The sequence below is a fragment of the Eleutherodactylus coqui genome, chromosome 1 (genome assembly GCF_035609145.1).
Source record: "Eleutherodactylus coqui strain aEleCoq1 chromosome 1, aEleCoq1.hap1, whole genome shotgun sequence".
NCBI lineage: Eukaryota > Metazoa > Chordata > Amphibia > Anura > Eleutherodactylidae > Eleutherodactylus > Eleutherodactylus coqui.
This window is the reverse complement of record NC_089837.1, coordinates 14,603,241-14,624,263: the sequence shown is the minus strand read 5'-3', so window position 1 is coordinate 14,624,263 and position 21,023 is coordinate 14,603,241. Positions and strand designations below refer to the sequence as shown.

At 45.2% G+C, this 21,023-nt stretch overlaps 1 protein-coding gene across 1 annotated transcript; it reads right to left on the bottom strand.

Moving 5' to 3' along the window:
• Nucleotides 1-371: 371 nt before the first annotated feature.
• Nucleotides 372-10,815, bottom strand: LOC136631498 (vomeronasal type-2 receptor 26-like). Its single transcript, XM_066606145.1, has 3 exons — nt 10,429-10,815; nt 1,521-1,644; nt 372-1,273 (listed from the first exon to the last, which is right to left on the bottom strand). The coding sequence occupies exons 1-3, from the start codon at nt 10,813-10,815 to the stop codon at nt 372-374; spliced, it is 1,413 nt and encodes a 470-aa protein (XP_066462242.1).
• Between the last annotated feature and the right edge of the window lie 10,208 nt (nt 10,816-21,023).

Genomic DNA, 21,023 nt, shown 5'->3' with positions numbered 1-21,023 from the left:
CCTGGCTGGTGACTCTTGCGTACCTCTCTGGGGTCTTCTTTCTGAGCTGCGGATGTGCCGGCTGGTGCTCCGTTGTGCATGCGCTGTAGGCACTATATGACGTGCTCAATGTGGAAGTGCCGTGGGATTGACGGCTTCCATTAATTTCAATGGAAGCCGTCAGAGCGTAGCCCACACAGAATCACAGCATGCTGCAATTTACCCTCTGTGAACGGAAAATTGCAATTGATTTACGCTCTTGCAGATGAAATTCAGTATGTCCATAACATGTTAAAATCTGCAATGCAAATCTGCCCACATGCAGGCAGCCTAATAAGAATCAGCCTCTGCCACCACATTACTGGAGCTAAATGTCTAGTAGTATTTATTCTTTATCGTCGTCCACAAATTCTATTGAACTTTGTGTTTAGATCTGGTCTAAGTAGAATAATGTAACATTTGGGGATGAAGATACAGCTCAGAAGTCCAGCATTGGAAACTGAGATAGTGAAAACTTCTACAGCCACCATGTATTTCCCCTTGGTGCTGAGATAGGCCGGGATGAAGGATATCCACACACAGCAGAAGACCAGCATACTGAAGGTGATATACTGAGCTTCATTGAAGACGTCTGGAAGCTTCCTGGCTAGAAATGCTATAGTAAAGCTCAGCACAACCAGAAATCCCATGTAGCCGAGGACCATGTAGAAAGCAATGACAGATCCCTCATTACATTGTAAGATTATCTTCCCAACCTCTACCTCAGTGTTATAATCTGGGAATGGTGGAGAAAAAGACAACCAGAAGACAGAGATCACAACCTCTCCTGTTGTACCAGCAAGGAGTAAGGATGTGGAGAGATGTCTCCCCAACCATCTCCTCAGTGTTCTGCCAGGTTGGATGGCATGAAAAGCCAAGACTACAGTGACAGTTTTAGCTAAAATGGAAGAAACTGTAAGACTACAAATGATTCCAGTTCCCACATGTCGTAGCAGACATGAGATCCTTGTGGGCTGTCCAATGAATAAGAGAGAACATAGAAATGAGAAGAGTAGAGAGAGGAGCAGGATGTAGCTCAGGTTCTGATTATTGGCTTTCACTATTGAAGTGTCCTTGTGTTTTATATATATCCCCAACACAACGACAGTCACAAAACAGAAGAAGAGATTGATAATGACGAGAGATAATCCCAATGTGTCTTCATATGACAGAAACTCAAGTGGTCGCGGGATACAGGCATCTTTTCTCTCATTAGGCCAATGGTCTTCAAGACACTCAGAACAAATCTCCATATCTGAAAAATTTGACATTTATTATGAGTCAAAGTAGATGAGATTAATCATTACTAGAATAAATAAGTACGTATTACAGCAGACAAGACCACTACCACATCTCAGCTAGCAGAATTGTGTATGATATTTCATCCTTTAAATTATCTATCTTTACATGATCACACTCGGTACACCTTGTATATTAATATAATCGATAATCAGCAGCCCTACAGAGTAACACAAGACAACTGATAAATGTCTATTTCTCACCGGTCTGGTTGGAGATCTCGCCTTCTGCACAGGGGATGCAGTAGTGGCAGCATTTGTGTTTTCCTTCCCATGGGACTTTCCTGTATCCGGGTAGACAACTCTCACTGCAGGCAGAATGCGGGACCTGTGATACATGGAGAATTCCAAGGTTGCTCCTTGTTTAGGGTTAATTTAGATATAGCAATTAATCATTTGAACATGCAAATAAGTCTTTTCTTTTCAAAGGACATCCGCTTACACATGTAGATAATTGTCTACATTTTTTAGTTATTTTTTTATCACATCTTGTTCAGTTCATTATGGTCTGTCAGGATCATTTGTAAATGCATGGGAATGGTTTGCAAAGAACTGAACTTACATGGAACGGCTTGCAAATGAGGAACACTCATTTTTATTCCTGCATAAAATGAACAAAGAATGATAAGTAGAGATGAGCGAGCACCTAAATGCTCGGGAGCTCATTGCTCGAGTTAAACTTTTCGTAATGCTCGAGAGATCGTTTCGAGTAACGAATAGAGATGAGCGAGCATACTCGTCCGAGCTTGATGCTCGTTCGAGTATTAGGGTGCTTGAGATGCTCGTTACTCGAGACGACCACCACGCGGTACTCGCCTCGATTAAACGAGCACTGACCATTGAATTCAATGGAGCCGGCAATACAGCCGGCTCCATTGAAAGCAATGGGCTGCTGGCGATTGCGGGATAAATTGTTGGGTAGGGCTTAAATATATAAGCCCTTCCCTGCAATTTATCCAGAAATGTGTAAAAAAAATATATATATATATATATATATACTCACCTTGTCCCGGCAGAACGATGTTAGCCCATTGAATTCAATGGAGCCGGCAATACAGCCGGCTCCATTGAAAGCAATGGGCTGCTGGTGATCGAGGGACGAATTGTCGGGAAGGGCTTAAATATATAAGCCCTTCCCTGCAATTCATCCAGAAATGTGTAAAAAAAAAATATATATATATACTCACCTTGTCCCGGCAGAACGATGTTAGCCCATTGAATTCAATGGAGCCGGCAATACACCTCCGTCACAAAATTGTAAGGAGCAGCAAACGTGGGCTTAAAGGTGCCAGCACTTCTACACATCTCCACAATGCAGCAATACTCTGTGTGGGAAGCACATGAGTGGGCCCAGGGTCGGGCTTGGTCCCAGCCTCCACTATGTGTGACCCAAGGTGCTGTGATTTACATAGCAATGGGAAATCCATGTGTCTCCACACAATTCATTCTGTGTATGTGTCAGATAGCTCAAAACCGCAATGGGAAGTCTTTGAGTTCCTTGGGCTCGCCTATGCTGTCGTTGCACAAAGATGGTATTAGACAGGAAGAAATCAGAGTGCTCAAACATGACAGAGTTTTACCCCGCCAAGAACCTCGGCCAACATTTCTACCCTAGCCAGTCAGTGTATTTGTGCCAGACAGGTAAAACAGCCCTATGGGAAGTCTTTGTGCAGCCACAGCATAGGTGAGCCCAAGGAACTTAAAGATGGTATTACTCATAAAGAAATCAGAGCGCCCAAACATGGCAGTTTCACCCTGCCAAGGACCTCGGCCTCGGCTCACACCTTTTTAATCTTGGGCATAAAGCAGACTCGATGCTAGTGCAGCTGTGAACGTCTCATTAATGCAGTAACGCTCCTTTTATTTGGCCCAAACCAGTGCCTCAGATAACTGTGGTAACACGAAAGAAAATACATGTTGCCCAGCACTGATCTCCAGACCCTAAGCAGGAGGAGGAGGTGGCATAATAAGGCCAAGAAACCATGACCGAGGTAGGACCCACAATACTCTGTGTGGGAAGTACGTGAGAGGGCCCTGACTGAGGCCCGGTCCCAGCCTCCACCTTGTGTGACCCAAGGTGCCGTGAGTTAAATAGCTATGGGAAATCCATGGGTCCCCACAATTCATTCTGTGTATGTGTCAGATAGCTTAACACTACAATGGGAAGTCTTTGAGTTCCTTGGGCTCACCTATGCTGTGGGTGCACAAAGATGGTATTACACAAGAAGAAATCAAAGTGCCCAAACATACCAAAGTTTTACCCCGCCAAGGACCTCGGCAATGGCCCACATTTCTAAACAAGTCAGTCAGTGCATTTGTTCCAGATAGGTAAAACACAGCAATTCTTTGTGCACCCACAGCATAGTCAGACCGCAGTAACATTTCTGTAGCAAAAGAATAGGCGGACCCAGGTAACATTTCTGCAGCAAAAGTATAGGCAGACCCCATTAACATTTCTGTAGCAAGACTATCGGCAGACCCCTCAAACTATTCAGTAGAAAAGGTATAGGCATACCCCAGTAACATTTCTATAGCAAGATTATAGGTGGATCCCAGTAACATTTCTGTAGCAAAAGTATAGGCAGACCCCTGTAACATTTCTGTAGCAAGAGTATAGGTGGACCCCAGTGACATTTCTGGAGTAAAAGTATAGGCAGACCCCAGTAACATTTCTGCAGCAAGAGTATAGGCGGACCCCTCAAACCATTCAGTAGAAAAGGTATAGGCAGACCCCAGTAACATTTCTGTAGCAAGAGTATAGGCGGACCACAGTGACATTTCTGTAGCAAAAGTATAGGCGAACTGCTCAAACCATTCAGTAGAAACTGCATAGGCGAACCCCTGTAACATTTCTGTAGCAAGAGTATAGGCGGACCCCAGTGACATTTCTGTAGCAAAAGTATAGGCAGACCCATGTAATATTTCTCTATCCAAAGTATATGCGGACCCCAGTAACATTTATGTAGCAAAAGTATAGGCAGACCCCAGTAACATTTCTGTAGCAAAAGTATAGCCAAATCCCAGTAACATTTCTGTGCCAAGACTATAGGCGGACCCGTGTAATATTTCTGTAGCAAAAGTATAGTCAGACCCCAGTAACATTTCTGTAGCAAGAGTATAGGCGGACCCCAGTAACATTTCTGTAGCAAGGGTATAGGCAGACCCCTGTAACATTTCTGTAGCAAAAGTATAGTCAGACCCCAGTAACATTTCTGTAGCAAGAGTATAAGCGGACCACAGTGACATTTCTGTGACAAAAGTATAGGCAGACCCCTCAAACCATTCAGTACAAACTGCATAGGCGGACCCCTGTAACATTTCTGTAGCAAGAGTGTAGGCGAAACCCAAGAAACTTTGGTGTACCAAGAGTATAGGCAAACACCTGAGAAAATTTGGTTAACAAGAGTGTAGGCAAAGGCCGGAAAAATTGTTGTACCAAGCGTACAAGTGCACCCCTGAAAAATTGCTCAACTGTGAGGGCAGGTGAAACCCATAGGCAAGATACAGCTCGCTGTTGCTTAATTTGTAACAGAGCCTGGAGGCAGCCCTGTGAAAAAGATTGGTTTCTGTTAAAGTATCAATACCTTTGAAACTTTTAAAAATTGTAAAAAACTTTTAAACAGAGCATTTTGGGCCACAGAAAGGATTGCAGTTCAGCGTGAAGACATGCTGTTTTAGGAGGGGGAGTAATAATATCCGAGAGTGATTGACAAAGCTAATTCCCCCTTTTTTTGTAGTGATAGAAGATGCATTTTTCTCCTGTTGCAGCGAAAAGAATCTTTAGGTTCCGCTGCTTTCCGCTGGTGGAGAAGAGAGGTCTGGGGAAATCTAGCCTTTGTTCATCTTTATGAGTGTAAGCATGTCGACACTGGCAGTTAACAGGCGGGTACGCTTATGCGTGATGATTCCCCCAGCTGCACTAAACACCCTCTCTGACAAGACGCTAGCGGCAGGGCAGGCCAGCACCTCCAGGGTTCACAGCGCAAGTTCGTGCCACGTGTCCAGCTTTAACACCCAATAATTGTATGTAGCAGTGGCATCACGGAGGACGGTGGTACGATCCGCTACATACTCCCTCATCATCTTTTTACAATGCTTCCTCCGACTCAGCCTTGACTGGAGAGTGGTGACACAGTCTTGCTGGGGAGCTATAAAGCTGGCAAAGGCCTTGGAGAGTGTTCCCGGCCTGCGCTGGACATGCTGCCTAATCCCTGCTCCTCCCCTGCTACTTGGCTCTCGGAACTGCGTCTTCTGCCACTAGCGCTGCCAGATGGGAACTTTAGCATCACTATTTCCACCAGCGCCCTGTGGTATTGCATCACTCTCATACCCCTTTCCTCTTCGGGAATGAGAGTGGAAAGGTTCTCCTTATACCTTGGGTCGAGAAGGGTGTACACCCTGTAATCCGTGTTGGCCAGAAAACGTCTACCGCGAGGGTCATGGGAAAGGCAGCCTAACATGAAGTCAGCCATATGTGCCAGGGTCCCAGTACGCAACACATCGCTCTCCTCACTAGGAAGATGGCTTTCAGGATCCTTCTCCTCCTCTACAGCCGACACACGCTGAACAGATGAGAGGCAAGCAGCATGGGTACCCTCTGCAGCGTGCCCAGCTGTCTCTTCCCCCTCCTCCTCATCCTCCCCCTCTCTCTCCTCCTCCAATACGCGTTGAGATATAGAGATGAGGGTGGTCTGGCTATCAAGCGACATACTGTTATCCCCTGTCTTCTGTTCCAACCGCAGAGCATCGGCCTTTATGCTTTGCAGCAAACTTCTCAGCAGGCAAAGCAGCGGTATGGTGACGCTAATAATTGCCGCATCGCCGCTCACAATCTGGGTAGACTCCTCAAAGTTTCTGAGGACCTGGCAGATATCTACCATTCATGCCCACTCCTCAGTAAACAATTGTGGAGGCTGACTACCACTACGCCGCCCATGTTGCAGCTGGTATTCCACTATTGCTCTATGCTGCTCGTACAGCCTGGCCAACATGTGCAGCGTAATATTCCAGCGTGTGGGCACGTTGTACAGCAGTCAGTGCTCTGGCAGATGAAACCGACGTTGCAGGGTGCTCAGGTGGCAGCGTCCATGGTGGACTTGCGGAAATGTCCGCAGACACGGCGCACCTTGCCAAGCAGGTCAGACAAGTGGGGGTAGTTTTTCAGAAACCGCTGAACCAGCAGATTGAAGACATGAGCCAGGCAAAAGCTAGAGGTCGGTCTGCTTTGTCAGACCCTGCAACAGCTCGGGGGCCGTGTGCCTCTTGTCACCTAAACTGATTAGTTTCAGCACGGCTTGCTGATGCTTGCCCACTGCTGTGCTGCTGCAGAGCGAGATAACGACTGCTGGCGATGTGCTCACACTTCTTAATTGAGAGGTAGATGTGGCGGAGGAGGAGGTGGAGGGTTTGAGGGTGGGAGGACCCGCTATTCTGGGTTTGGGTAGGACGTCAGCGGTCCCAGGCTCTGACTCAGTCCCAGCCTCCACCAAGTTCACCCAATGTGCCGTCAGGGAGATAAAGTGGGCCTGCCCGCCAGTACTTTCCCATGTGTTCGTAGTTAAGTGGACCTTCCCAGTAACCGCGTTGCTGAGGGCACGATTTATGTTGCGGAAGACGTGCTGGTGTAGGGCTGGGATAGCACACCGGGAAAAAATAGTGGCGACTGGGGACCGAGTAGCGCGGGACCGCTGCCGCCATCATGTTTTTGAAAACCTATGTTTCCACAAGCCTATACGGCAGCATCTCCAGGCTGATTAATTTGGCAATGTGCATGTTTAAAGCTTGTGCATGTGGGTGGGTGGCGGCGTATTTGCGCTTTCACTCAAACGCTTTTGTTAGTGACAGCTGAATGCTGCGCTGAGAGACATTGCTGGATGGAGTGGAGGACGGTGGAGGTGAGGGTGTGGGTGCAGGCCAGCAGGCGCTCGTGCCTGTGTCCGGGGAGGGGGATTGGATCTGTGTGGCAGGCTGGGGAACTGAAGAAGAGGCAGTGGTGTGACCCAGAGGCGACGAATTGCCTTCGTCCCACCTTGTAGAGTGCTTGTCCATCATATGCCTGCGCATGCTCGTAGTGGTGGCTGCCTGGCTGATCTTGGTGTGACACAGGTTGCACACCACTGTTCGTCGGTCGTTTGCACTCTCACTAAAATACATCCACACCTTTGAAGACCTAGCCCTCTGCACAGAGGCTTGCCGCAAGGGGATGCTTTGAGAAACAGTTGGGGGATTCTTTGCTCTGGCCCTGCCTCTACCCCTGGCCACTCCACTGCCTCTTCCGACCTGTCCTGCTGCTGCACTTGCCTCCCCCTCTGAAGCCCAGTCCTCAGTAGACTTTGCAAACCAGGTGAGGTCAGCCAGCTCATCGTCAAGCTGCTCTTCCTCTGAATCCTCTGTGCGCTCCTCCCTCGAACTTACTACCCTTACTACTACCTCACTGACAGACAACGGTGTCTCATCATCCTCATCCACAAAAAGCTCTTGAGACAGTTGCTGGAAGTCCGCAGCCTCATCACTCGGACTCCGCGAACTTTCCAAAGATTGGGCATCGGTCACGACAAACTCCTCAGGTCAGAAAGGAACCATTTTTTCCCACTCATGACAGGGACCAGAGAACAGTTCCTGGGAGTCCGCCTGCTCATCAGAATATGTGATTTTCATAGAGTGAGGAGGCTGGGAGGAAGGGGGAGCAGCAGCCAGAGGATTCAAAGTTGCAGTCCCTAGGCCGAGAGTAGTGGACTGCGTAGAAGACTGGGTGGTCGATACATTGCTTGACACATCCACGACAGGACCTGCTCACACTGCTCTGTTTGTAATAAACGTCCACCACGCGGACCCATAAATTGTGATGTGAAGCTGGAAAGCCCAGAAACTTGGCTCTCTCCTAATCCCGCAGCAGCTGGAATTTATAGGAAAAGTGGGGAAGGGAAGCAAAGATAACAACAGTTTTAGACATCAGGATGGAAAATTGTTATACCATTGGTTCCATACTGTCACATACTTAGAATATGAGTTATTTCTGAGTGCAAGAATTTTTTCATAAACTCCATGTTCAGTTATAAGCTGTATCAAGTCATTTATATGGGGTATTTCCGTAGTTCGCCATTTCCTGGTTAGAAGTAGCTTTGCCCCCATCAATATATGGCAAATCAATTGGCTCTTTTCAGGTCTGATCGCCCTGAGGTTGAAAAGTAAGAGAGCCGTGGCAGGGAGATAAGAAATTTTCGTTCCTGAGAGCTTATTAATTATTGAATAGACACTGGACCAGAAAGGGACAATCAGGGGGGCAGGACCAGAGAATATGGAGTAGAGATCCTTCTTGACCACATCCTCTCCAGCAGAGGGCCTCAGGGGCTAACCATCTGTTCTTTAATTGGACTGGTGTGAGATACCACCTTGTGAGAGTTTTTAAATGAGTTTCTATTAGGTTGGCACATTTTGTCGCTTGTTTGGCTCTTTTAAAAGAATCCAACCAGTTATCTAGTGGGATCTTTGTTTTTAGGTCTTTTTCCCAATTCAAAAGGTGGCATTTCTTCCCTGACCGCAGGTTGCCGCCCTTCTGGTCATAGAAATTTCTAGTTGTGCTTTTGTTCCCTTTTTGTAGTTTCATTATGTTTATAATTGCGTGTGGGAGCAGTATGTTTTGGGGTTGAATGGTTTGTAGTATAGATCTTATCTGGAGATATCTGATCATCTCAGTCATTGGTAAATTGAACTGTTCGACCAGTTGTGAGAAGGATTTTAAAGTTTCCTGTTCGAAGAGATCTATTATTAGCTCTATACCAGCCTCAGACCATGTGGACAGCCGCAGGCCCGGTATGAAGTGTTCTATAGTGTCCAAAGGGATCTTATTTTGGGTTTGAGTCTTAGTATGTTCTGTGTTTTGTGTGTATTTAGTCCATGCCTCGATTGTCATGGCGATTGTTGGTGAGGCAGGAGGGGAATGTAGTTTCGCCCTTAAGAGATAGTGTTGACAGGATAGTTGCGTATATTAAAAATTTTAGAGATTTAGAGTTGGTTTGTTCCAGTTCCAATTTGACCCAGCTTGTCGAGGTGGAGTGAAGGAGCCTGTCTTTTGATTGGTTAAGTATTGTTGCGAGGTAGTAAGATTCTAGACTGGGAAGATCGACTCCTCCCTGTGTTTTATGTAGGGTCAAAATAGAGCGTGCCACTCTGGGCAGTTTACCATTCCAAACGTATTCTGACATCTGGCTTTGAAATTTTTGTATTGTTTCTTGGGGAATTGGTATAGGAAGTGTTCTAAAGTAGTATAAAATTTTTGGAAGAATCAACATTTTATATAGGGTAATTTTCCCAATCCATGTGGTTTGATGTTTTTTAAAGTCATTTAGTTCTTCCTGTAGTGACTTCAGTAGCGGGGAGTAATTGGCTGGGGTGGTACTGGACAGAGGGAAGCATATTTGGATTCCGAGTTATGGAATGCTTTGAGACTGCCACTGGAAGGGTAATTCTTGCTTTATGTTGTTTTTTAAATCATTTGGTATATGAATGCCTAGAATTTGTGACTTGGAAACATTCAGTTTGTAGTAAGAGATTTTTGAGAATAGAGAGAGGGTGGAGTTTACATGTCTCAGTGAGGTTATGGGGTTGTTACCATAATTAGAGTGTCATCTGCGAATAAGCTGATTTTGTGTTGTCTAGTTTTTGTGGGTATTCCTTTTATATTTGGGTTTAGTCTTATGAGCTCAGCCAGGGGTTCCATTGCTAGGATAAATATTAGGGGTGACAGCGGGCAACCCTGGCGGGTCCCATTAGTAATGGGGAATGTCTCGGATAGTGTACCGTCCACTAGGACTCTGGCTGAAGGGGAAGAGTATAGAGCTTTGATAGCTTTAATTATATTTCCTGTAAGGCCGAATTTTACTAACACAGAAAATGTATAGTCCCAGTGGAGGCGGTCAAAAGCCTTTTCTGCGTCTAAGGCTAAAAGTATGGCCGGGGCCAGGGAAATTAGGTCAATCACTCTCAGATTGTATAGTTTTTCATAGAATTTGCGAAAGCACTCTGCGATCTGTTTTGGGTGTGATATTTTTATTTCTTTGTTTTTTGGGTCAGTTACGTAGGGGATTTTTTTTTTAACCCTAGTTTTTTTTACCAAGTTTGCCATCAGTTTGGATGGTTTGTTCAACGAGGAGTAGTATGCTATTTTTGTGTTTTTTATCGTTTTGTCGAAGTTATCAATTAGGAGAGTACGTAGCGTATGTCTTAGATCTAGGAGTTGTTTATGTAGTTCGTCTGACTGGATGTTTTGTAGGCGAGATTCAGTTTTTGTAATTTGGGTGAGAATATCGTTGAGATGTTTTTCCTTGTCTCTTTTATGTTTTGCGCTAATCTTGATGAGGATTCCCCTAATATACGCTTTATGCGCGTTCCATACTGTTGTAGGGGACATCTCCGGAGTAGAATTGATTTTGAAGTATTCCGTGAGAGCGTCCTCTATGGTTTTTTTGTGTTGAGGAGTCCCCATCAAACATTCCTCCATGGGTGTCTCCCTCCCCCCTCCTCTCCCCACCGAAAGGTAGCTGAGAAGGAAGCATGGTCAGACCATGTGGCTTTGTTAATTAAAGCTTCCATGAGCAGAGGAAGAGACTATCTATCCACCAGAATCAGATCGATTCGTGAAAATGATCTGTGTGATGAGGAGTAAAAAGTATACTCCCTTGCTGAGGCATTCATGCATCTAAAACTATCGTAGAGCGCTTCTTTTTGTAGCCAGGGGTTTAGGTTTGGAAGCCTCCTACGTGTCTGGCTTGATGTGTCTACGGTTCCATCAGGAATGAGATTCAAGTCTCCACAGACTATCACCCTACCCCTTCCATGCTTCCGCAGTTTTTTAATTGTTTTGTTTAGGAAGCCTGTTTGTGCTTCATTTGGAGCATATACATTCAATAGCATGAAAGGGATAGAATTTAAGGTCCCTGTCACCAAAATAAACCTTCCTCTAGGGTCTTGTAGTATTGAGGTGGTTTGTACACTGATCGTGTCTCTAAACGCGATCATCACTCCCGATTTTTTATTTGGAGCGCAGGCTAAGATTATCTTGGGAAATTTAATATGATTTATTTTCGGACATGCGGAAGCATCGAAGTGCGTTTCCTGCACACATAGTATATCAGCATTTTGGGTTAAAGCTTCTCTCCATAATGATGAGCGCTTGAATGGTGAGTTTAACCCATTGGCGTTTATGGAGAGAAGTTTAATTGCCATTTTTAAAGTCAATAAATGCCATAGAGCAGTATGGAATATTATGATGTCTAAGCATAACAAAGGGAAAACATATGTAACATATTAGCAAGGTAGTGTAAACCATCAAAAAGTTGACGAGTAGGAAATAACTTCAAGTCCGAACAAAGTGTGGACTTGTGCAGTAGGGGGGGGTAAAAATCGCCTGGCGAAGAGCGTTAGTAATTAGAGAGAACTTTCTTCTTGCTTGTAGTGTCATCTGCAAGAGATCTGTATTGTAGGGGGCCGGCAGTTGGTCTAGTTTACGAGAAGCTTGTATCATATCCTCTTTGACATGAAAGAAGTGGAATCTAGCAATCACGTCTCTGGGCATAGAGTCGGGTACAAATTTTGGTTTTGGCAGTCTATGTGCCCTATCTATGGTTAGATCCATTGTTGTAGAGTCTGGTAGGATTGTTTTGATCAATTGCTTGAGATATTTGGTGATTTCTGCCGCGGGGATGGACTCTGGAATGCCCCTAAATTTGACGTTGTTACGTCGGTTTCTATCTTCCATATCTGCAAGCTTTATTTTGAGAGCGTCTACTTCTTCTGTCAGAGAGTAGTGTTCATCAATAAGGTTGTTGTGGGATTGAGTTATTTCACTCATTTTGTTATCAGTATGGGAGATTCTTTCCTCCATTTCTTCCAGAGAGGATTTTAATGTTGAGCTTAAGAAGTCAAAGTTCACTTGTAAGGAATCTTTTAAGGCCAGAAGCATTTCTTTCATAAACGCCTCTGTAGCTGGCTTATTTGATGAAGGCATAGAGGTTATAAAGTCTCCCACCGGAGGGCTTTGGGGGTCTTCTAAGTGATCCTCCGACAATTTTGTGCGCTGCTTTAGTGGGCTAGCGGTAGGAGAAGGTTGAGCTTTTTTGTTTTGTGAGGAGCTCGCAGCCATTTTGTTTGCCTGTGGCCTGCTTTTTTGAGGAGCTTTTCCTCTAATGGCCGCCATGTTATTTATAGCGGGAAGCAGGGGGTTGATAAAAGGGACTGAAGTGTCACTTACCGCTGTGTCTCCTCTCTGGTCTGCTATGGACTGTAGCTGTTGGATCACACAGGTTCTGAGTGCGTGCAGGCTGGACTTCTCTGCCAGGAATGCTGGCTGTGTCGGAGGTTCGGGGTCCGCGGTGAATGGGCTGCCGCACGGGGAGAAGAAGTCTTCCAGGCGTCTATGCGAGGTATGAGAAGACTTGCAGCGGCTCATCTGCACTCAGCTGGTCTCGGCAGTGTTGAGTCGGGCTGCACCGGGTGAGTGTCGGCCGTTTAGTCTGCTTTTTAGTAGCTTTTGGGTGCCTCTGTTCTCTGAGCTCCTCGGTTATGCGGCCATCTTGGTGCTCGGTCAGGGCACGCCCCCCGCTCTTCTCTATTTTTAACCAATTCACCATTTTCATCTTGTAAGCATCCAATAGCATCTTTGACTTTTCCTTTGCTTTTGAAATCCCCCCCCCCCCCCCCATATCCTTTTTTATTGCTTTTGGCCTATGTTGCAAGCCTCAATTCATTATTAGCTTTAGCTTTTCTGACATTTGCCCTACAGTTTCTGCAGACCGCTTTATAAGGTAAGAGGGCTGGCACATCACAGGAGGAAGTGGTATTGCCTTCCCTGCATCTCTATTGGCCTGATATTGGCGCTAAACATGCAGGGAAGGAAATGCAATTGACCAGAGTATCGCGTGGTGCTCGTCTCGAGTAACGAGCATCTCGAGCACCCTAATACTCGAGCGAGCATCAAGCTCGGACGAGTACGTTCGCTCATCTCTAGACAATATCTATTGATTTTGCCTCTCTCCCCTTACCCACTGATGGACTATTAAGAGCGCACTTGCTGCTACCAACCTTCACGGTAGAGCCTTGATCGATCACATTAGGTAGATTGCAATCTTGGGATCATTAGCATACAGGCCTATTTGTATCCACCTTTCCTGGGGCCCTGCCACATGCAGATGAAAAGCAAAAATCACAACCTGATCGGTCTAACCCACTCCTGAGCTTTACAATGTCCATACAGCTGCCACTACCAGTTTCTTATTGGTAAACTGAAACCCAATTTATGAATTATGAACACAGTCTTCGGAGTATATGGTTCATTTTTAAAATGTATAAGGCTGACTTTTAAATTGCAGATTTAATCTAAGAAAGATCTAGTAGTGCAAAATATGTATGATATGTACAAAGATATACAAAAGGTTGTTACATGGTGGAATAAAGAACTATAGTATGAATATACAACAAGACTGATTTTTTAGAGAGAAAATAAAAGAAAGATACTGGATTTGGATAACAGTCCAATGTTCCAAAACGTGCAAAGTCACTGAAGCGAATGGGACAGCCTTACGCCAAAGTGTACCTCTGTAGGATCTGACCCTGGGTCTCTCTAAGACCCCTAGTTTTAACAGTTACCCAGAACACACCTCCCCCTGCCCCCTCTGAGGTCATTTGGAGAGAGGTGGGTGGGATTCTCACTAGATCTGAAAAATCTTCACATGAGGTTATCTTATTAGGAAGGTATGCCTGCCATATTTCTTGCCATGATTTTATCTATGTATCTTGTATATCATCATGAATGGGAGAAATGTGATGTATGTGTTGTTTCAACCTAACTGATGATTCAAATTCACTGAGGCTGAAATATTCTCAAATATTGACCCCTTTTCACTTACTAGACTGTTTTAAACGTGACCCTATTGGCCCTTTAAAAACAATAATAGGGTAAGTGTATACAACAAAACAAACACCTAAAACAAAACTGTGCAAAATGAAAGAAACATCCGTAATCACACGAACAGCCATACTCAGGAGTAGAAAATGTGTGGAGAGGAATTATATAAACAAAGAGACATATCTCATGATGTTTTAAGTGGGTGTCATAGATAGATTCTTTTACATGTCACTTTAGACCAAGTGGCACAAGGTGATGAAGATATGTACATATCCTAAACCTAGCTAATGGTTACTCCTCTTAGAAAATAGGTAGTAAAATGGACCAACCAGTCTCAACTTTCACCTTCTATACTTTTAGATGACGGTTGGTTATAGGTTTATCATTTTCTTTCTTCTTTACATATGGCATTTTTTCTTTTCATCTTGAATATCAAGGACAGCTCGAGATATCTGGTCCAGAGCCACCGCCATTTACCAACAGGAAGCAGATTATGATAAGAAATGCTAGGGATCCTGTATGGTGGTCCACATCCATATTTGGCTCCTCCCCAATCTGGGCTGGTTTGAGTGGGTGACTGCACGTTTGTCTGCATTGAACAAATAGCTCCTCCATATCATAATCTGTCTAACTGCATTCTATTAGGGTTTACGGCAAGTGCACCTGCCCTACGGCAATTTTGCCAGCCTTATGGCGATTGTGCCTGTTTTTCAGCCTATAAGGTATTGCATTTTTGTTTTTTTTAGTGAATGTCTGTTTCTTTTAATCTCACCTCTGTGATTTTAATGTAGTTATTAGTGAGAAAGCGTAGGCTCTGACCGACGTGTGGTGGCCTTGCTGTTGGCCTGTCAGCTTATGCGTCTTGGCCAAAGTGGACTATTAACCCCTTAACGACCGCCCCATCGGGAAACTACGTCCTCAGCAAGTGGGCTTTAATCCTAGAGGACGTAGTTTTATGCATCCTCTTTGGATTAATGCCCACTTGCCTGAGGACGTGACAGCTCCATGCTGTCAGTGCCCACAGGTAGCCGACAGCAGGGAGCTGTCATCCCAGGATGCGGGCAGTCCCCCCCGGCATTGCGATTGGCGCTATCCAATGGATAGAGCCGATTGCAAAAAAGTAAATAAAACAGTGAAAAAAAGTAAAGATTCAGCTGCCCTGATGGATCGGATCCATCAGGGCAGCTGAAAATACTCACCCGCCTTCTCCATGCTGCCCCCGAAGATTCTGCTTCTCCCAGACCCTCCGGCAGTCTTCTGCGCATGCGCGCCAGACGATGACGTCACGCGGATGCACAGAAGCCCGGGAGCCCCCGGCAAATTTAAAATCTCCTGGCTCCTGAAGGTAGCCGGGACCCAGGAGGTGTTACCGGGGACCGCGGTGAGCAGTCCCCGGGTCCGCGATCACCGATAGCGGCGATCGCGAAAAAGTAAAAAAAAGTTTTTAAAAAGTGTCAGTTTCACCTCCCCTCATGGATCGGATCCATGAGGGGAGGTGAAAATACTCACCTAAGTCCTCCCCGATGTCCCGGGACCCGAGGTCCACGTCTGCGCATGCGAGCCCGATGTCAATCATCAGGCGCGTGCACAGAGGGGCTCGAGTCCCGGGAAATTTAAAATCCCTCTGCTCCTGGCTGCCATGTGTAGCCCGGAGCAGAGGGATGTCACTGGGGACATGATCACTGTCATCCAATGGATGACAGTGATCATGTAAAGTTAAAAAAAAGTGTAAAAATATTTTTAAAAAAGTGTAAAAAGTAAAAAAAAAAAGTTTAAAAAAGTTTTAAAGTAGTTTAAAAAATCTTACGTCTCATCACCCCCCACGAATCATATCTGTGAGGGAGGATGAAATGACGTACCTAAGGCCCGCGGATTTATCCGCGGACTTTACCCCAGCTTCTGCGCACGCGTCCATCACCAAAGTGGCGGACGCATGCGCAAAAGCTGTGAATTGCCAGCGTAATTTAAAATCTCCCTGCTCCTGGCTACAAAACTTAGCCGAGAGCCTGGAGATTTCACGGGGGGGGGGGGGGGGGGCGCGGTGAGCGGTTCCTGGTCACGTGTTCGCTGTTATCCATTATAATGGATAATGGCGATCACATAAAAGTAGAAAAAGGCGAAGCTTCATCTCCCCTTACCGATGCGATCGGTGAGAGGAGATGAAACTTTTTACCAGAGGCCTCCGTATTTGCACCCCGACGCGATCTTCTTCCGTGAACTTTCCCGGATTCTGCACATGCGTCCGCCGGCAAAACACCGGACACATGCGCAGGAGTCGGGGAGCCCAGGAAATTTAAAATCTCCTTGCTCCCAGCGACCAACGGTCGCCGAGAGCCTGGAGCAGTGACGGGTGGCCTCGTTGAGCGGTCCCCAGTCATGTGATAAAAAGGTAGAGATCTACCTTAGGTCGGTCTCACATGACCGGATAGGAATTACGGATTCTGCATGTGTCTGATCCGCAGTAATACGCAGATCAATCACATTGGATTACACAATTCCGCTCACATTAGTGGGTCGGAATTGTGTAATCCACTCGCAGAAAAGAGAACGCAGCAGGTTCTATTTTACCGTGGATATCCGCAACATAGAGCCCATTGTGCTCCGTGGTCGCGGATATACCCGCTGCCCATACGCAACTACATTGCATACGGGCTGTGGGTACCCGCGTCATCGCTAAGCGACGGTGCGGGAAATACAAACAAGAAAAAAGGTGTACTGCGCCTGACCGCCTGCATGAGTAGGCAGTTATGCGCAGTACATTACGCGGCCGTACGCAGGGTCACGGCCGGCTCACAGCTGGGATCCGCTGCGGGCCTCCGCAAGCGGATTCCGCCTACAGCTGCGTGAGCCCGGCATTATTCAGACCGCTACCTGTAATACGCAATTTACAAGAAGCCCTGGGAACGCTCGCCTTCCTGCAGTTTCAGGAGCAGCTTGTTGAGCGTCTTGGGCGTGGAGTGTGTGTGTGTGGGAAGGGGGGGGGGGTTTAAGGTGTCCATTTTTATTCCGTACAAGTGGGCAATGGGGCCTGGAATTTATTCAGTTGTGCCCAGAAATCCAACGGGTGTTCCCTCCATTATAGGCCTAACCATGTGTGCTATAAGTAGATTAGGTCCACAATGGGTATGTTTTTGAACACGGGACAAATGGGGGGATCCATTTTGGGGTGAACATCTTCATTCCTATGTACACTGTACAAAAAAAAACAGTTTTTAAATTGAAAAAATTGCCAAAAAAATGAAAATTGTAATTTTTTCCTTCTGCTTTGCTTAGATTCATTCAAATACTGTGGGGTCAAAATACACAGTACACCCCTAGATGAATTCGTTAAGGGGTCTAGTTTTTAAAATGGGGTCATTTGTGGGGGTTATTTATCGTTTTAGATGCTCAAGGGCTCTATAAGTGGGCAGTGGGGCCTGGAATTTTATTTGGGGGGGGTATCTATTATTCGGACACTCATGAGCCTTTGCAAACCTGGCTTGGTGTAGGAAAACAAAGTGTTCCTCAAAATGCTGAAAAGTAATGTTAAATTTGTACGCCTCCTAAATGGTTAAAAAAAAACGAAAGTTTTTCAAGTGTGCATTCAGAATAAAGTAAACAGATGGAAATATATATCTTATCAAAAATATGTACAGTATGTTTGGACATATTTGAGATATTACAGTTGAAAATGTGAAAAAATGGCAATTTTTTCAAAATTTTCCCAATTTTGTCGCTTTTAATAAATATACACAAATTATATCAGTCTCTTTTTACAACAAAAATGAAGTACAACATGTGGCGAAAAAACTGTCAGAATCACTTGAATATGTAAAGCCTTTACGGAGTTATGCTACGTTGAAAGATGCATGTCAGATTTCCAAAATTTGGCTCCGTCACTAAGGCGCAAACAGGCTTTGTCACTAAGGGGTTAAAACTAGAGATGAGCGAACGTACTCGTTTCGAGTAATTACTCGATCGAGCATCGCTATTTTCGAGTAACTGGCTACTCGGGTGCAAAGATTCGGGGGCTGCCGGGTAGTGGGGGATGGCATGGTGGAGCGGGGGGTAGCAGTGGGGAACAGGGGAGAGATCTCTCTCTCTAACTCTCCCACCCCACTCCCCTCTGCAACCCCCCGCTCACCCACGGCGCCCCCCAAATCTTTTCACCCGAGTAGAGAAGTACTCGAAAATTGCGGCGCTCGAGTGAAAAAGGGGCGTGGTCGAGTACGTTCGCTCATCGCTAGTTAAAACCCATATTTGTTAGTGTGTATCAGCATTTTTCTGCATGCAGTTTGCTATGGATTTGGGGGGAGCTCCAGATGTCCTTTTTGGCTTTTTCAGTGCATGTCAATAAAAGTTACGTTTTAAAATAACCTAACTGATGATTCATAATACGCAAATATAAAAAAAAAGTTAGTACAGACACTCAGGCAAAATAAGGACCAGAGGTTGTTTGATTAGCTTTCTGGTTCCTGGTTCAAAGCATCTTGGCTTCATCTACTTTTCAGTATACTTTGTGGTACAGTTGCATACCTAATCTAGCGGGTTGCATAATAATTGGTTAACAAATCCATGAATACACAGATTTGTAACTTATTTGAATAAAATAAATCCAAGTCCCACATAGCTAAATTGTTGTTTTATCTTTCCTCATGCTATATCTATCCCAGTACACAGAATACATAGCATTAGACAACATACAGAGCCATTCCTTTGGAATTTGCTGGGTCCTCTGTACGTGGGTGTAACCTTAATGATTATGGATAATTCTTAGAAATGTCCGTTCTCCTAGAAGTTAGGTAAGGCATCACGACTAGAGATGAGCCAACGTGCTCGGCCACGCCCCTTTTTCGCCCGAATACCGCGATTTTCGAGTACTTCCGTACTCAGGCGAAAAAATTCGGGGGTCGCCATGGTGGCGCGGGGGGTTGCAGCGGGGAGTGGGGGGGGGGAGAGGGAGAGAGAGAGGGCTCCCCCCTGTTCCCTGCTGCTACCCCCCGAGCCGCCACGCCTCTCCCCGCCCCCGGCGCACCCGAGTACTTTTTGCCCGAGTAGTGAAGTACTCGAAAATCGCGGTGCTCGATTGCGAAATCGCCCTTACCGAGTACGTTCGCTCATCTCTAATCACGACCCTTAGTGGTTAGCTCAAGCTTCTGGGATAACAATGGAAATCATGCCAAGTGTGGGGGGTATGTAACATGGGTAAACAGTCACAAAAAGGGCGGAAATCTGAGAACAGTTAATATGTGTCATCATAAACCTTGTGCTTTTCAATTAACTAAGAACATTTCAGACAGAATATCTTAGAAACAAGAAATCTAGACTGGCGACCTTGATGTTATCAGCACCACTTTCCCGAGAATATGTTCTATTCTACCTTACCCTATAAATTGAGATGCAGCGCTAATACAGACAGACTACTTCCTATCACATTCAGAATTCTGTGTCATTTCTAAGCTTCCTCAAGCTCAACTATTAACTCTTAATTTGGCCATCTGAAAACATGCCAACTGTGAACATTTCGGCAACAGGGTCACAGAGGGGCAGAGAGGAGGCAGAGAGGGGGCGGGAGCTCAGTTCCTGCTCCTGGCTCTTCCATCCTCCCCCCTGCAGATGAGGACGACGTATATCGGCTCGGCGTGAAAACCAAGCCGATATACGTTCGTGTGAATGCAACCTTAGGTTGTTTCCAAAAAATTAAAACCCTCAAGTCATGCACTTTAGGAGGGTTATTATTTTGTAAATGTTATTTCATGATCTGCTTATGTGTCTTAAAAAAATGGTTGCCGTGAATGTTTATTAGGGGTTATGTCCCAGGTTTCACTGCTTGCAATACATTATATCAATTTTCTCTATGCATTGACTGCTGAAACAGGAAAACCTGTTATTACCTTATGAAATTGTGGATTCCAAATGATTAAACTGTCATTAATGGTGAACTGACGATGACCATTGTCTTCATGGAAGTGTCCGACTAGATGTTTCTCCACAGTACCGTTAGAATGTACATTATAATTTACCAGATCAAATCTTACAGGACCATTTCCTTTATCATCCAGGTAAATCAATTCTCCCCCAGGAGTCATAACATGAATTCCCTTCATATAACGATTCAACTACAAAGAATACATGAGATGAAGGGTTGGTTTACAATTTAGAAGGACACAAAATCTAGAAACCAAATGTGATCAAAATCACCATTTATCATCATGCAAGATGTGAAATATACAGACAGAGAAACCTACATGAAGGACTTCTTGTTTCTCTCCATCATACACTTTAACTTAGAACCAAAAATTTAGTGTTATTTCTAATTATTTACATCTTTCCAGGTTCTCCTAATTCACTAATATAATCCCTAACCAGAAAAGGGACAGCTGATGAGCTTATTCAGATCTCAGATTACATGCTGCCCATAGAAGTCTACGGAAAGAAAATAGAGGAGAAAGCAGGAGCAGAGTGACACAGAGTGTCAAACAAATTAATTACTGCTACAGCTTTTATTTTATCTCACCTCAGTGCTGGACTCACAGTCATACTGCTCAGTACTGCTGTATAATGTCCACCATGCTACTGCAGTTAAGGTCTCTCCATCAAGTTGAAGTGTAAGGGTACTTTTACATTAGTCAACTGTCAAACACTTAAACACTTGACAGCCATCCCAACAATTATTGCATCTGTGCTTTTGCACCAGGGTGATAATTTTTCACTGAATGGAGCTGTAGCATGATGGAGTTCTCCTATGGCTGCCCATCTCCATTCAGAAGAAACAGGTAGTTGTGCATAGATGAATAGTGGCTTGTGTACATGGCCCAACAGTTTGT

Excerpts from the sequence above, each read along its gene's own strand:
- LOC136631498 (XM_066606145.1), bottom strand. The coding sequence starts at position 10,815 with ATGGAGGAATGTTTGATGGGGACTCCTCAACACAAAAAAACCATAGAG. Across the intron at positions 1,645-10,428 it reads CCAAACTGATGGCAAACTTG|GTCCCGCATTCTGCCTGCAG; the intron begins GTAAAAAAAACT and ends CATGTATCACAG. Across the intron at positions 1,274-1,520 it reads CGAGATCTCCAACCAGACCG|ATATGGAGATTTGTTCTGAG; the intron begins GTGAGAAATAGA and ends CAAATTTTTCAG.